Source organism: Haliotis asinina, chromosome 15, assembly GCF_037392515.1.
Source record: "Haliotis asinina isolate JCU_RB_2024 chromosome 15, JCU_Hal_asi_v2, whole genome shotgun sequence".
Taxonomy (NCBI): domain Eukaryota; kingdom Metazoa; phylum Mollusca; class Gastropoda; order Lepetellida; family Haliotidae; genus Haliotis; species Haliotis asinina.
Genome location: NC_090294.1, coordinates 33242246 through 33259752, shown reverse-complemented (window position 1 = coordinate 33259752; position 17507 = coordinate 33242246). Strand labels below are relative to the sequence as shown.

The window sequence follows — 17507 nt, the reverse complement described above, 5'->3', positions numbered from 1 at the left end:
CAACTGTTACATAACTCTACTTCCACAAAAATAAGTAGGTCAGATGATTCCATTATTGTGTAACCAAGGGGGTAGAGTATCATGGCAAACAAAACAATAGGTGGTTTCAGTCAGGTATAGTTGGGATTATAAAAACAAGCTCTTAGGCATTACATTTTTGCATTGAATAAACAGTTGTTTGTTTTCTTTAGACAGAATATTTTTTATGTTGAAATGTTTAAGAAGTATGAAAGGCACCAACCACTCCCTTCACAGACAAGTTTAACTCGTCCCTCATCCCTTGCCAGATCACTCAGTGTCTTCTGCAGAGCGAGGAAGTTCGATTTTTAGTGGGTCATGGTAGAATAGAGATAAACCTGGAGTGTTTGAAAATCAGAGACATGCTGCATGTTCAGTTCCAATTGAAATTTAGTCGCCATCAATTCAGTACAGCATGTCTCTTATTTTCAAACACACTAGGTTTATCTCCTAAATAAACAACCAAAACATTCACTTAACAATTTTATTATATTTCTCCCCATACACACATCAAGAAAGTAATATTTATACAATGCTGTTGAAAAAAGGTTACCTGGAACAGTCTGGTGTATGTTGTCTTTTCTTGTCTGGGAGAAGGGCATATACCAACGGAAACATTTTGCCATGGACAAAGGCATGTATAATGTAAATCTGGTAAAACAGATTTGGGCACATGCTGAACGTACCATCGCAGAAGAATGTGTCATTTGCAACAAGGTAATGAAGGTTGTCGGCATTTGTGAAGATCATCATCTGGATGTTGTCTTAGGAGTGTAGCAGGAAGATGTCTCCAGTTAAGGTGCCGGCGAAAAGAGAACAAACCACATGATCATAAATTAGATAGCTTCTGCAGGGACCAAATTCTAGTGCCGGGATTGACAGCATGCTGGATTGGAGGGATGTCAGTTTTGAGAGCTTCTACTGTGTGTACTACTGCTCGGAATAAATCTATAAATAGACAATAAAATCTCCCCCTTCTTTTGCAGGCATATTTCTGTACTAAGGAATGCAAGGTAAACATTGTATCAATAGTTGAATATAGTCATCTAAAACCAGCCTGTCAGTCATCAATAATGCAATTAATTTCACAATAATCTTTCAATATTGCATTGAAAATGGATGTAAACGCGTTACATATACTGTCGATTGAAGAAATACCCCTGTGATTGTTAACCCCCTGGATGCCACAGGGACATATATGTCCTTCCTCTCCATACCTCACTTGGAAGTCCAATAAAATTCTAAATATACAACACATATATAAATACTTCACAGTTTTGAATTCTGCGGAAAATTCCCAGTTTCTTGATACCATCCACTATTATCTCAGACCAAGCTAAAGTGCTTAAAATCGCCTTTCAAAATAGGTTTCATCGGTAATGTCGCCATTTTTCAAACTGTACAATATCGAGATTCACAGCGTTATTTGCAGTATGTTTTGAAATGTGAAAATCGGATAATTACTGGGAGTGATGAATTTCAAAAGTAGCATATTAATGATCACTGATATCAAGTTTTCATGTAATCAGTAATGATAATTCTGAAACTTCACCGATGTACCCAGAATCGGTTGGGATGTTTTCGAAAATACACTTACACGAACGCCGAAGTGCGCTTTCCGCCATATTGGATAGTGTTTACAAAATCACGTTTCGAGAAGGCCGGTATTGAGAAGCCTATTACATCATGTATACTTCATAGTTAGCTGCGACAAATGCATCATTGAACTCCCCAAGCATCTTATACCCTGTTTACATCCAGAACTATACACATGTGAGTATATATACAACTGGAGTATATTTGCATATGGGTGTAAAAGTATATTTAATATGCGTTTACATGACAAAATAGAGAGGGTAAGTATTTCCAATTGAGAGGGAGCAAGTATTACTGATTTTGAAACATTTACCAATGCTGTTAACACATGGAAGCATGCAGACGCTAGCAGAGAAATGACAAAGAGACTTCCCTTTTCTTTTGAGAACAGGATGAACTCAGTCTCTCTCAAAAGACCGACAATTGTGGAAAAGTGGACGATCAAGTGATTGGTGGGAGCGTACCGTAAGACATGAATTCACCGATGATGAATGGAGAGAAAATTTCAGGATGACAAAAGCAACATTTAACTTTGTTTGTGAGGAACTGAGACCAGTTCTGGAAACTACAGAGAAACCTGAAAGGCATATTTTCAAGATGGAGTATAAGGTCGGAATAGCAATATACTGGTTGGCATCATCAGTTGAATACAGAACTATTGGTAATTTGTTTGGTGTGCACAAGTCAACAGTTTGTGTGTGTGTTTGCAATGCTTTAGTAGACTTTCTTCTCCCAAAATATGTCAAATTTCCAGAAGGCAATGATCTAAAGCAGGTTATTGATGGACTTGAGAAGCACTGGGGTTCCCTGAAATGTGCTGGTGCAGTGGATGGTACACATATGCTGATTATTGGCCCTTCGTATGCTCCTGGAGACTATCTTAACAGAAAAGGTTGGTATTCTACCATCATGCAAGGCATCTGCGATTTCAGATGTATTTTCACAGATATGACTGTCGGCTGGCCTGGCAGAGTCCATGATGCCAGAGTCTTTGGCAGCTCAGAAATCTTCTGTAGAGGTGAGAGCAACACCCTATTTCGCAATTGGGCAAGGAAGATATTACAATGCCAATTGTCTTGCTGGGCGATGCAGCCTATCCTATGAAACATTGGATCCTAAAGCCTTATACAGATCAGGTGAATCTTTCCGCTTCTCAGAAGGAATTTAATTACCGTTTGAGTCGACCAAGAATGACCACTGAAAATGCTTTTGGTCGGTGTCTTCAAAAAGACTTGATGTTTCAACTGAGTTTGCGTCAAATGTTGTATGCGCTTGTGTAGTGCTTCACAACATCTGCGCGTTTAGGAGAGAAGAAGTGGAGGTTGATGTTGAACCAGATAATGGACTCGATATCAACGCAGAAGTTCATGAAGCGGAATACACCGGCATTGTCCTAAGGGACGAACTTTCTCAGTACTTTGCATCACTGACCCAGCAGCATGTTCTTGTGTTGTAAACCATAATAATATGGTGAATTCAAATCTTTTATTTTGCAATAAGACGATTGCCAGAATAATCACAAAACTGTCATACAAAAACATTATGTCGGTTTAATGTGTCAATCATATTGTATGAACTCAAATAATCACAAAACCATTTCTTACTTATAGTTAAAGTCTGACATTTAAAAACTATATTGACAACAATCTATCTGACTGTTCTGCACACTTGAATCCTCGTCAGGAATGACATCATGTTTTGGGAGATCATCGCTGCCTTCAATTGGTAAAGGCCCGATGGTGTCCTCAATATCTTCATTGTCATCATCCGTTGATAACTCTGATTGATCAGAATCCCTGATTCTCTTATGACCTATGCTTTCAACGAACTTCAGGGGAGATGATGCAGGCCTATTGCCTAATATTTCATCAAGCTTCTCATGAAATTTACAAAGCTGTCGACCTTTGCCACTTTTTCCAAGCAGTTTTTGCAGGATCCCCCCCCCCCATCGATGCTAAATTTAGCAATGACGAAATTCTTTATCTGTTTTCTTATAATATACTCACATGTGCATTTATAAGAAGCGTTTACATGACAAAAATACTTATGTGTGCAGAAATAGATGTATGCAAATATACTTTTACATGACATCCAGAGGTAATGTATATATACTCCTAGTGTATATTTACTCTCATATGTAATTGTGTTTATATGCACAATATACATACTAGGAGAAAATATACACATGTGAGTATAAATACACACGTATGTATAATGCTGCATGTAAACGGGGTATAAGATAATTAAAAACATGTTCAAATATACATCACTCAAATATTTTTGATGCACAACTAGTTAAAGCTACTGGTCTGTAATTTGTACAATCATTAACGGTTCCCTTTTTATGAATCGATATGACGGTTGCTTCTTTCCAGACTGCTTGGAATACCTGTTTTTGAAGTGATAGATTAAAAAGTCTTGTGAAAAGGGGTTCATTGCTAGTTGACCCATGATGCTCTCGGGGTAGAATAGGCCTTCAGCATCCCTTGCTTGCCATAAAAAGCGACTCTCCATGTCGTAAGAGATGACTAATGGGATCGGGTGGTCAGGCTCTCTGACTTGGTTGACACATGTCATCGGTTCCCAATTGCGCAGATCTATGCTCATGTTGATCACTGGACTGTCAGGTCCAGACTCTATTATTTACAGACCGCTGCCATATAGCTGAAATATTGCTGAGTGCAATATCACTCACTCACTCATTGTTGGTGAGATTAATTTCAGATAAACTATTGATTGTCTTCATATTGATATTGGGGGTTATTGACTCTGGATTTTCTACTCGCGTTTGCTGAGTGAAAAAATCATTTAAAGAATGAGTTATATCTTATAAATCATCGCATGCGACATCAATGAAAATCAGCAAGTGAAAATTAGAATTGTTGTTATTTCTCTTCACGTAATTATTGACTAACTTCCACCAAAATTTGTGTGCAGTGGTTCGATTTATCGTTTCATTTAGTTAATGTGCATATGCCCTTTTCCCTTTTCGGACAGCTGAGATTACTCTATTTCTACTTTGTCTGAACCGAGCCCAACAGGTAACTGGTTGCTCTCAGCCTGCAGATGATGTCTATTTCGCTTATGTAGTAGCGATCTAATTTCGTTATTCATCCAGAATGGATCTGATGGTCAAACAGTAACAATCTTATTTGGGATATTCTCGTCACAAGTATTCCTTATTTTAGTCACTAATTTATTTGCTATATTGTCAACATTACTGTATGAGAATAAGCCATCAGTGTCAAGATTTGATATCCACATATGTCGGACAATGGTCACTACAAAGAGTCAGTCAGGGTTGTGATTGCCAGTGACACACAGCTGCACTGTTTAGTTGTTCTCATAGCTTTCCAGAACAACTTACGATCGTTTCTCTTAGCGATTAAAAACTGTCTTTGTTGTTCATGGAATATCTTTCTTTTCAATTCATACATACACCTGAATTGTCTGTGCTCTTCCCTAAACACATTCGTGCCCAACCCTTGATCCGTATGTCCTGTAAATAGCATTTTGTACATTTTCAGGTTTATTATCCCACCAGTTCGGTAACTGGTTCCCACTACATACACTTTCATTCCGAGCTGCTGCATCCGGGTATAACATCACCAGCTGCAATATGTTTATGTCTATTTCCAACATGATTAGTATATCATGATAACATTGCCAAAGAATATAAAGTTTTCAAGAAATGATCTTCATATTCATCATTCCACACATACTTTATCCAGGGAATGTCACTGGAGACTTCAGGTTCATGCTGCTGGTCTTCCACTGCTGGTTTGTTGTCCACCTTAGTATTTTCTTGTCAATTTCTGTCATTATCTAGGCTATGTGTGCACGCCAAAAGAAAATGGTTGGACTCATCATTTGAACGAACTCTGACTCTGTTTGATGAAACACATGTATTTTCACCAAGTTTATCACTATTAGTTCAACCATTATGGATGTGTATTCAAAAGGTTTTACACATTTCCAATGACTGTTTTCCAAAATTGGTCGATGGTGTGTTATCATTGTGGCTTCTAGGCACGACAAAGTTATCTGTAGGGTAATAATGGACCTCCACAAAATATGTATTGTCATCTTGTATATAGTCTAGGGATGTTTTTCTCCATGCAATTGGGTCACAAGCAGGAACAATATTTGCTCTGGATAGTCACCAGTGATAATGAACAAATAATCTTCCATAGTTGAAATACCTTCACTTTCACTGTTTTCATGTGACTATCCTGAATATGCAACTATCCTTGTTGTAAGAGGCGACTAATGGGATCGGGTGTTCAGACTCGCTGACTTGGTTGGTACATGTCATCAGTTCCCAGTTGTGCAGATTCATGCTCGTGTTGTTGATCACGGGATTGTCTGGTCCAGATTCGATTATTTACAGATCGCCATCGTATAACTGAAATATTGAGTGTGGCGTAAAACTAAATTTACTCACTCAATCACTCACTATTTTCGAAAATTTGAGGATTAGGATTACATCTTTTGCCTTCTGTAACAATAAGGTTTTCAAAAGCAAATCAGCAGTGTCCTTGAATTGATCATATAGTCTGCTCACATAGCCTTCATTCATCCATTAGTCCTCTACAAATAACAGTCACTCCACAACTATTAACCAACCAAAGCATTTGCTTTTCTCTCTAAAACTGATAAATGATAAAAGAACGGACATAAAATCTTTATAATGTTATGGCTTCTTGCAAATTAAATGATTCACATAAGGCAGTCGCATCAGAGAATACTTAATTCAGAGAGGCCTTGGCCAGCACTTCAATTGTTGCTGTTTAAGCCGTGGGTCATGATTGGAGTAGCCTCCCTTACAGGTTGTGACTGATTTCATGGTCCAAACAAGTTGCTCAGTGAGTCTCTGACACCGGTAGGAGGTGATGGATTTGTGATGTTTTCATCATTTGCTTTGCATTTACTCTGACTCTGTTGTACATGAAGGTTTCACCATCCACAGCCATCTTGTTCAATCGGAATTTAGGTCTTTTCCATGCTTTTAATGCTTGATTGATATCATCCACATTGATATGTAGTGTTTGCTCCAGGAATTTGTGCACTACTTCCTCATACTTGTTCCATTTTTTCTTCCTCCTCGCCTTTCAGGCCATGGAAGATAAGGTTGTCTCTGCGATCACCACACTCCATATCCTAAATCATAAATGATCAGAACTTAATGAACTGTTCAAAATTCTATAAGTCAACATTGCCTCAGATATTTTTTTGTTTTAGATCATGCCACTGAGGATGAAAGACGCAGCCTTTTCCTTGAAATTGAGGTCATGAAACAGTTTGGAATTCACCAGAATGTGGTCAGCATGATAGGATGCTGTACAACTGGCAGTCGCATATGTCTTGTCATGGATTTTTGCCTGCTTGGAGACCTACGGAATTATTTGAGAAACTACAGGGAAAAGGTAAATTGAAATTTTAAACTTACAAATTATGAGTTATGAGTTTTGTAAACAGGATCAATGCAATCAACAAATTATACTAAACACATGTATACAAGAGTAGGTCTAAAGTCATAGAAGGCAATATGATGCATCAAAATATATGCCATTCTACCTTCTAAAATGCTTGAATTTGGTTGGACAATCAATAAAATTAGATGCTATCAATTTGGATGGAAAATTCATTGGATTTCATGACTGCGCATGCTCTACTGCGCAAGTATGCAACATTTTCACACCACTTTAGCTTGAGCTCCAACATAGCTAATATCAACACAACAGACATGATGGAAATGCTTTTAAAACATTTATTAACATTTAAGAAAAGTGTTATGAAAAATACTGTTATTTGATTTTTCCTGAACAATTATTAGGGAACATCCCTGTCATATTACCTTTTATTATAAAAATATTCAAACTGAAATACAGTGCACATCCCCAAACATAAACAACATCTAACTTCAAATAAGGAAGCCTTGTAAACATACATCCCTATCTGTACAAAATTTGCTGTGTTAGTACGTTTGTAAACATTGCTGGTTAAATGCTGGTTAATTGTATTTGCAAAATAATAGTCAGGTGAAACTCATACTCCATCATTTCCATCATAATAAAATACATGTAAAAAATTGAACCACCAAAATTCTGCTCTATCCCTGCATCCCAAAATGCATGGCCACAGTTTAGGCCTAAATGATGCAAACACTTTCCCAGGAATCCCAAATTTGTTGTACGTACACAAAGCATTATGTTTAGCCAGCACTGTCATTCTTTCGTCGCATGCTTGGGTAGAGGCACATATGTGAAATCATGATCAACACTCACTTCTCATGAAAATCAACAGTCTTTGATGAGTTACAATACAGATTTGTAGGTGATCAGAAAAGGATCTATTCTTCAATTCTGCAGGGTTCAGAATTGACAGCATGTCAAGAATTTTTTCCACTGTCACATCAAATTTCAGCCTTCTGCAAAATGTAAGCATAGGCTCACCTGTCATTTCAAACTAAGCTCAAAGGTGGTTCATTATTGCATTGAATGGATGAGTTCAATTCACCTCTCATCCCATGCTGGATTACATAATGTCTGCTGCAGAGTGAAGTAATTCAATTTTAAATTGATTTTGGTACAATGGAGATAATTTCATTTGAAGCCAAATGCGGAGCATGAGGTTTCAAATGATTAATTTGGAGACTATCAGTTCAGTCTAACATTCATAAATTTTCCCAACACAGTACATTAATCTCCGGGTGAGTGAAAATGTTATTATGACCTAAAACATAACAGCAGTACTGTTTGCACTGGTCTGTTGAACAAAATTTTAGCACCACTGTCAACATAGTGTGTAATCAACAGATTTTACAACAGACAGACAGACAGACAGACAGTCACTGTAGTCTGTATGAATTTTAATATTTGCATTTTGTTTTTATTCATTTATTGTATCACTCAACAGAATGTGCGTATTCACCATGAAGTGTAATGAGATAGACAACATACACTAGGTCGCACTTAGGGCTTGTGTGTGAAATATATATCACACTGGTGATCTGTAAAATGTCTAGGTATTACTGTCTTGATATGAATTCACCATAAGTATAATCTTCTTAGTATTTGTATACAAATATGATGATAAGCTAATTACAATTATGAGACAAAATATATAGACACTGACTTGTTCCTTTGTCCTAATGTCTTTTACCAGTGGCTGATGGTTTAGCTTGAAAATGTTTTATTTGTTATCATAGTAATGAAGATGGAGATATTATTGTTGGTCAGTCCATACTTAAACCATTCAATTGCACAGTGCAGGTGCAGATGATCTGAATCAGTGCCCCTTACAGTCCACATCATGACTATATACGTGAAGTTCAAGTGAGTTTAGATTCATCAAAATATTACTTTTCAGGTGGCATGTATGTTTCGAAAAGCAAATTTTCCATGTATTAGTTTTGATTCATGTTACACAGTCTTTGTTACTAGATACCTAAAAACAATGTTCGTAAGACATATAGGCATTTTTCAAAACCAAACTTATGCCGCCTTACACCTATGACAGCATAACAAAGGCATCTTATAGTAGGAATTTGATGTAAAGTCCCACTCACTAAACAAGAAAATAAAATAACTGAACAAACAAACAAAAGAGAGAACAAAATCTGTTTTAAAGATGATGATGCACTTTGCCTTCTTTGTCATTGATCATATTTTCACCTTATGATACAATTCAGCGGGTGTACAACAACAAGTGTTCTTGTCCCTCATTCCTGTTTCAGTATATTGTATTATGGGGCAATTAGTGGTACCTCTCACCCTCTGCTAATGTGCATACTCAGACTATGGTGTCTATTGTATATTGCAGTGAACATTCATTGAGTGCTGTCCCTTCTCTTCAGCAATAATTCAGTCAATGTCTGGATTAAGTATAGACTGGATCACTGATGTGTTGAGTGGCTTAGTGCAGAGAGACAACTTGAACATGTGCTGACAAGTGTCCATAGATGTTGGAGCCAGTGCATGTCTCTAGGGTGTTGTGAAATCATACAGGAAACAGTTCGATCACGACTCATTTGTCACTGTAGGGGTCAGTGAGGTCAAGGCCATTTATGGCCACAAGTGAGTTTGATTGTTGATGACCTGGGAAAAAATCCCTGCTTATTGTCGAGGAAATGATACATAGATGTGGCAATAACATTTTAGACTTTTGAAGTGCTGCTGCCGATCAAATCTATCCCTACATAGGTACTGTCAACGTGGCTGCAAATAAAATGTGATCCATGATTTTGGCGTGAAATTGCGGAGGTAGCTGTTTTCAATGAGTCCTGGCGTATAACGTTTGAAATAATGATCTGATTGTGACTGTTTATAGCTCATTTTGTAGGGAAATCATCTCAGATTTTGAGCTGTAGGCCACGGTGGGGCCTTGAAAATATTTTACGTGGTGAAATCTAACTTTGATTGAGGAGCAGGTGGTTTCATTGTTACATCCCTTTCCTTTTATATGGTAATAGGGTAGGGACTATTCACCTATATGACTTTATAACACTCTTTCTAATTGATACAAGCCCCTGTGGTCTAAGCCCATTAAATAACATACATGAATATCTTATCCATGCATTCCATATAACCAACTAGTGCTAACTTCAGTAAACAAATACATGATATGGAAATGCAATACATGTACAAGTATTAAACTTAACAATGCAATAAAGCACTAATTTACAAAATACAAAAACAGAACATAGAACTGAACAAAACAAGTATCAACTAACCATCACATAGCTAATCCCTGACCACTTCTGGTAAATTTCTGAATGCACAATTCATAGAATTTTCAGCATGTTACCTTAACGCTTTTCATTAAATTCAGCTTAAACTTGGTCCCCTGACACATGTGTAATGGGGAGCACATGTTTACTTCTTGCACAGATCTAGACATTTTATATCCGGGTGTTGGTTGTTGCCTTACGTTGGTAACTTTCATTGGTCGTAAGTCCAGGAAATATATTTTCCTGCCTGGTTTGAGTATCATACTGTGATTCTGGTCAGAGTCTCTATGATCAGTGTCCAATCAGAGGTTAGATGATCCATCGCAATCTGTCCTGTGATGGGGCAATAGGATGTTCCGTGATGGAACAATGAGCCCTGACTCCATTCCCCGATAGGATCAAGTTCATTTTTGGCAGTAAAGAGAAACTGTTATAAAGACTGTATATTTTGGGTAAATTTGTTGGTCATGACAGACAGATGGATTTCAGTGCTAGAAAATGAGTCAGGCAGTGGGATTTCAGATTAATGTTCGGTAAGATATAGTGCTGTTTTAAGAGGGCGGTTTAGATAAAACTAGGAGGATTGGGTTAGGAGAAAGTAACTTAGGCATAAATATTTAATTCATTTAGCCTGAGAGCCACTTCACTGCTCAACACCTGGAACCCCGTGCTGATTGCATGGCTCACTGTGGGGAGACTAATTAGGGCTATTGATGCCTGATGTCCCTTTCAGGTTTCGAAGATTACGGGAAACTGTCTTGTCATACCAGCAAGTCCTGATTGTTTAATTGCATCTTAAAGATATATGTTGAAAGAAAGCAGGTGTGTAGACAAGTATTACGTTTTACGTAATTTCATTGCACTTTGTCTCGTAGACCTTTGGTGGCATGTACACATGTATATTCTTAACAAATGTTTGTAGTCTTTGTATGTAAGACACACTTAAACAAATTGTCCCTCTCATATCATTATGTGAGGTTAAATTGTTCAACACATCTATGTCAATGGCAGTAAAGAAGAATTTACGCACATGCTTAAAAATCTTCTATGAAAGAAACATTTCGCTGATACGTTGCTAGTGTATACTGAATATTTTAAGGAAAGCACTAATAAGCTAGTCTCTTACTTGTAGCAGATTCAGCGATTGTCACTTTGGTTCATCTAGATTTAACGCAGAAAATATACGTTATCATACGAACATACATGTATACATATTGTATAATACTATTCCTTGCACATATATATAAGACAAAGGGTCATGGGATGGGGTGTCATCAGAATTCCCAAATAGAATGTTTTGTATCTCAACTGTTCAATATAGTGGCTGATTTGTTATCTATGACCAATCGTATCATGAAATACCTGTCACATAGGAAATGACAGGTGATAGGGACTGGGCTAAATTTCTGAAGAGCATGTTTGGTTACTAGACAGCTTGGATACAGATCGTTGACCAATCGATATGCTGTATTTCAGCTTTATCAACTCTAGCTATCATGAAAAAGTTTGTGTATCATGAACATACATAATCGTAAGGATGCATGAAATGTACATACAGGACCAAAAGCACTTTGGTGAGTTTATATTTCTTTAAAGAGTTCAAAGCGCTACAGTCTGATTATTATTACCCTGAGTAACCCAGTTCAACCATTGAGTAGAGATAGTGTAAGCCACATTTTTATGTGTTTTTGCTTAAATGCTGCTGTTATCCCTGCACCTCAGTGAACCCTGGATGCTTACTTATATATTCTCAGTTAGTTGGGCGGAGCGAGACTGGCTCATGGTGTCATAATACAAATAAACAAATCTCTTGCACATGCCAAACTCAAACAAAGGACTCGGAAATTCAGTCAATACATGTTTATTATGATGCATCAAGTCAGGCACAAAAATATCAAGTGACAACAGATGTATTTGTCACGGGTTACAGGTTTGTTACACATGACGTTCAACCAAACATAAGAATACAAAATTTCCCTGCAGAGTTATACACAGGAAATAGCACAAATGAACATGTCACATGATGACGGGTACACAGCCTCAACGGCCCTCAAAAGCAAAAAATTTCTCATATCAGTGGAAAAACAGTGACAATTCTCATGTTCTAACTCACACTTATGTGTCTAAAAAAATTACCAAAACGGCCTTCACAACTCAGTACAATGTAAACTGGTTAAACAAAAAAAACCATTGCAATTCAATCACGCTCACACTAGGTGAGAACTCTCACATGGAACCAGTTTATAGCAAGATGGTCCTCATGACCCTAAGACAGTAATATCTTGAGAATTCACATGTACAAAAACTACTGTAAGACACGATCATATTCAAGTGTGGTCAAGTGTGGTCATGAGTCTATGAGAAAATTCTTTGCTCATATTCATAACATGCCATCCGCATCCCGACTGGTGCATGAAAATGCACTAATTGACAAACCTGAACATAATGAAAACCTAGCCTAATACAAACTATTTCATATATTCACAAAAACATCCTAATCAAAATATATTGCAGTGACTGACATGAACCAATAAAGTAGTTTTACCTGGGGCTGTGTGAGCCAAAATATCCAACTGATGATTTCCTTCCCACTGACAAGAATCTCAATACTCGGGACTTAAGTAAGGGTTACAATAGAAATTTCTGAGGTACATGAGTTTTTTCCATGGGCCTTTGACATATCCAAGCTCGGCATGTCTCCCGATTGAGCCTTGTACCTAGATGTATTTGGTCGAAACTGCAGATTTTCAGGGAACGTGTACTACTAGAACAGCTGTGTTCGGGCTAATGTTCATGCCAAAATTTCATTACTATAGCATTTATTTGCACATACATTTTGTGCACACTATAACTTGCACATCAAATATTATATTAATGGCTTGCTGAACATTTAAATATAATCTGCACATTGTTGCGAATGAATATCATAAGTCAAGTACATGTATTATAGAATTCAAAAAGTGTCACGATACTGATTTATTATAATATATACACTTGCAGTTGAATCCCCCCCAAATATTTATGAAGATGAGCATGCCTATATTTTTTAGAATGCAAACGAGGTTCAGAAGAATGATAATGGATGTGACTCCACAAAACAGGTTGTCCAATGATATAACAGCGCATTAGTTTGTTTTACACTTGTCACGGGACAAAACTTTACCTGTGATTCTTCAAAGACATTTAGAAGTTGGCGTAGTAATACAGGACAAATTTTTATGGATAGCAACTTCTTGAGTTTATTTTCACTCGATGTTTTGGGGCTTATCCTAGCCCCCTCATCAGGTTGAGCTGAAATGGGAGAGGTGGCAGCAACCAGAATGAGTCCAATTCCAGAGGATGTATATACCAAATTTCTTGAGATTGTGGAAGCAGCTACATTGGAGAAACTTGTCGGTCTTTCAACATTAGACTAAAAGAACACGAAACTTCAGTTGAAAAATCTGACCTTAAATCTGCACACTCAGAACGCAGTGTATATTGTAAAATCATAGTGAAAAGGGCACCTATGGATGAACAATTATTACTTTACATGCAATACATTTATCAAACATTTCTGTACATATCTCAAATTACAATTTGGTATAATAAAGATCTGTCATTTCTAATTTAATCCAACAACACTACTACATATCCAAATAAGATGTATTCATTCTATGAGTCATGTTAGTTGTAACCATTCACTACTAATTCTATGATGTCATAGTATTCTTGTTAGCTGCTGGTATCATGTTGTCATAGCATTGTGACGTCATAAGCATTGTGAGGTCATGGGCATAGTTAACAGTTAACCCCTGGATACCAAGTTCTTTTTCAGGCGCACATTCTCGTAAGGTTTGAAAAGTGTGCGTTGTGCGAGATTTGCGCTTGCGTTGTCCTGGATCTGCGTACGGCTATAAAATTACACACAAATGTAGAATATTTAATTTCCTGTCTGTTGGAATAAATATAACTGCAACTAACCTCAGGGGTTTGAGAAATCGACACTGCTAAATGTTGTCCAAAACTTTTGTGTGCGTTAAAAAACAGTAAATTTCTCCGTTTTCTATCGTGCACCGAAAAAAGCACTCTGCTATGATTTTTTTAATTTGTCATCGATATAGCTTGATATCTGAACGACATGAGTGACGTAAGTGAAAATGAAATGGATATATGTGCAAAAGCATAATGTCATACGCACAAGTTATAAAATGGCCCGCAATAAATGTCAAAAATCGATTTTCCTCTGTGACGTCAAACATCGACAGAGAGGTCATGCATGTATATATATCAGGGGGCATAACTCCGCTATGCTTTACATTAGGTCAATGTAACTCAGATCACATGGAGAGAATTTGCTGTGGATACGGACAGTATATTTTTGTTATGTTTTGTTCACATTGAACCAAACTATTCCAATACAAAGTTACCCAATGTGAGAGGATACCTTTTGACAGTTTCACAATTTGTAAGAAAAGATGCCAATGTACTACATCAAAAAGCAGGTAATAGTGATTTGGATGTCCCTATCCAATACATAATTTATTTATTAGATTCCCATATTCTCCTGTTTGAGTATATGTATTTTGATTAATTTTGCATCATTATTAACGGAGTAACAGCCACATTTTCAAATGTAATGAAATAACTGAAAATAATGCGACATTTTAGTTGACATCACGGCATGTTTTGTGCATTTTGTGCCATCGAAAAAAGGCGACCCTGGTTGCTGATTAGTACATATCTAACCTAATTTCCACTCAATGTGTAAAAGATCTTGGCCTCTGTGTCAGAATTCAACACTTTTTAGCCAAAATATAAAATGAGTGGTTTTACCTCTGAAATAGTGTCCTGAATATACATGTATCAACAATTAACTACTTATCCTATTGTGAGCAACACATGCACCTGTCCACATATGATATGATGTTGGACATCGATATATGTAGATACTGAAATCAGTTTCATGAAAAAAATGTATGAACGATACGCAAAATATACATCACAACACTAAAAGTGCAGTCGGAATGGTATGGACATTGTGTTTACTCTTGTTCAACCAACCTTCACCTCAAAGAAATTGCCTAATATGTGCAACAATGTTGAAGTGTGACATCACTACCAATGACCAAGAATCTCTGTTACGTGAAACAGGTTGGCAATTGTTAAAAGAGAGAAGAACATTTCGAAAACTGTCTTTATTCTATAACATCTACAACAAGAAGGCTCCAGCCTACCTTTATGATCTTTTGCTTCAAACTGTTGAATCTAAGACAAATTATAATCTTAGAAACATTCGTGACCTTTCCATGTCTTATTCCCGCACAAGTCTCTACAGTCAATCGTTTTTTCCATCATCTTCACAAATTTGGAATAATCTCCCCTTATATGTTAGAGAATCAGACTCACTTAAAAGTTTTAAATCACATATAAACTCACATATGTCAAAGGTACCAGGATATTTCTTATTTGGTAACAGGAAACTCAGACCCAGCTAAGATACTCAAAAAGTAGATTAAATGATGATCTTTGCAGAAATGGTCTTACAGAGAGCTCTGAATGTACATTTACCTGTGAAAACCCTCATCATTATTTTATGAAATGTACTTTATATTCTAATATCAGACAACAACTTTTTCAAAACATTAACAGAATTTGTAGCAATAGAGTACCAGCAAACCTACACTTATTATTAAATGGCAGTGCAGATCTTCCGTACCGTGATAATATCCAGATTTTTAAAGAAGTTCAAAAATATATATTAAAATCTAAAAAGTTCAGTGATTGAATATAATGTTACTCATGTAAGGAAATGATGTATTCCCTATAATTATTTGTTTTATATGGCTTATTCTCCTTTGGTATATATCTTTCTATTCCTGTACATAGTTTGTTTCACTTCATGCATGTAAGCATTGTACAATGTATATAGGAGAGGGTTTCACTAAGTTGGGATAACTTGTACCCAATCCATTCTCTGGAATAAATATGTTTAAAAGGAAAAAGGACCGATTTCTTTCAAAATGGAGGCTTCGCTGACAAGGGTACACAGGATTTCGCAAGGACTTTTTAATTGATTCATGGATCTTTTGTACATAAATGAGAGATGTAAGCAATCAGAATTATTCTGACTATCTGTGTGTTGTTATATGTTTTTATCATTTAAGTTGTAAATGACGGAAGAAGCCAAGAATGCCGATAAGTACCGTTGTCGTTCTGCGTGATTTTGCGTCAGTCATGGCGTGATGCTGCACTAAAAGTTTGACAGTTTCTTATGAATTACCAAATGATTTCATTGTATCTATTTTTAATTTGCTATTTCTTGCTACGATTCTATTCCCATGAATATACTAAGCGTATTGGGCCATTGTAAGCAATGATTTGACGTTTGGATGTTGGAAAATTTCCAAAAATGCTATGCAGTGTAAAACTGGAATTTTTCTTTGTTTCCATTTCAAACAAGCACTGTCTTTCAAGTACAGCGTTCGTTTTCATACCAATTGTCTTTCGTTTCGTTTTACCTAGACCGTTGGTATTAGTAACAAAGACCATTTGTAATTTGATTCTAAGATGTGTGGGGAATTCAATGATGCATTTGTCGCAGCTGACTATGAAATATACGTGATGTTATAGGCGTCTCAATACCGGCCTTCTCAAAACGTGATTTTGTGAACACTAACCAATATGGCGGGAAGCGCACTTCGGCATTTGTGTAAGTGTGTTTTCGAAAGCCTCCCAACCGATTCTGGGTTCATCAGCAATGTTTCAGAATTATCATTACTGGTTACATGAAAACTTGATATCAGTGATCATTAATATGCTATTTTTGAAATTCATCACTCCCAGTAATTATCCGATTTTCACATTTCAAAACATACTGCAAATAACGCTGTGAATCTCGATTTTGTACAGTTTGGAAAATGACGACATTTACGATGAAACCTATTTTGAAAGGCAATTTCAAGCACTTTAGCTTGGTCTGAGATGATAGTGGATGGTATCAAGAAACAGGGAATTTTCTGCAGAATTCAAAACTGTGAAGTATTTATATGTGCGTGGTACATTTAGAATTTTATTGGACTTCAAAGTGAGGGATGTAGACGAAGGACATATATGTCCCTGTGGCATCCAGTAGGTTAAGCCTTACTGTTCAGTTCAGCTCAACCTGATGAGGGGGCTAGGA

The 17507-nt window shown here is 36.8% G+C and overlaps 1 protein-coding gene across 2 annotated transcripts in view; it reads left to right on the top strand.

Moving 5' to 3' along the window:
• LOC137265813 (tyrosine-protein kinase receptor torso-like) overlaps window positions 1-17507 on the top strand; it is a 504354-nt gene that overhangs the window by 362405 nt on the left and 124442 nt on the right. For both annotated transcript variants that reach the window (XM_067801275.1, XM_067801276.1), the window contains exon 16: window positions 6856-7040. In XM_067801275.1, the coding sequence (XP_067657376.1) occupies window positions 6856-7040 (185 nt within the window). The remainder of the gene's footprint in view (window positions 1-6855; window positions 7041-17507) is intronic.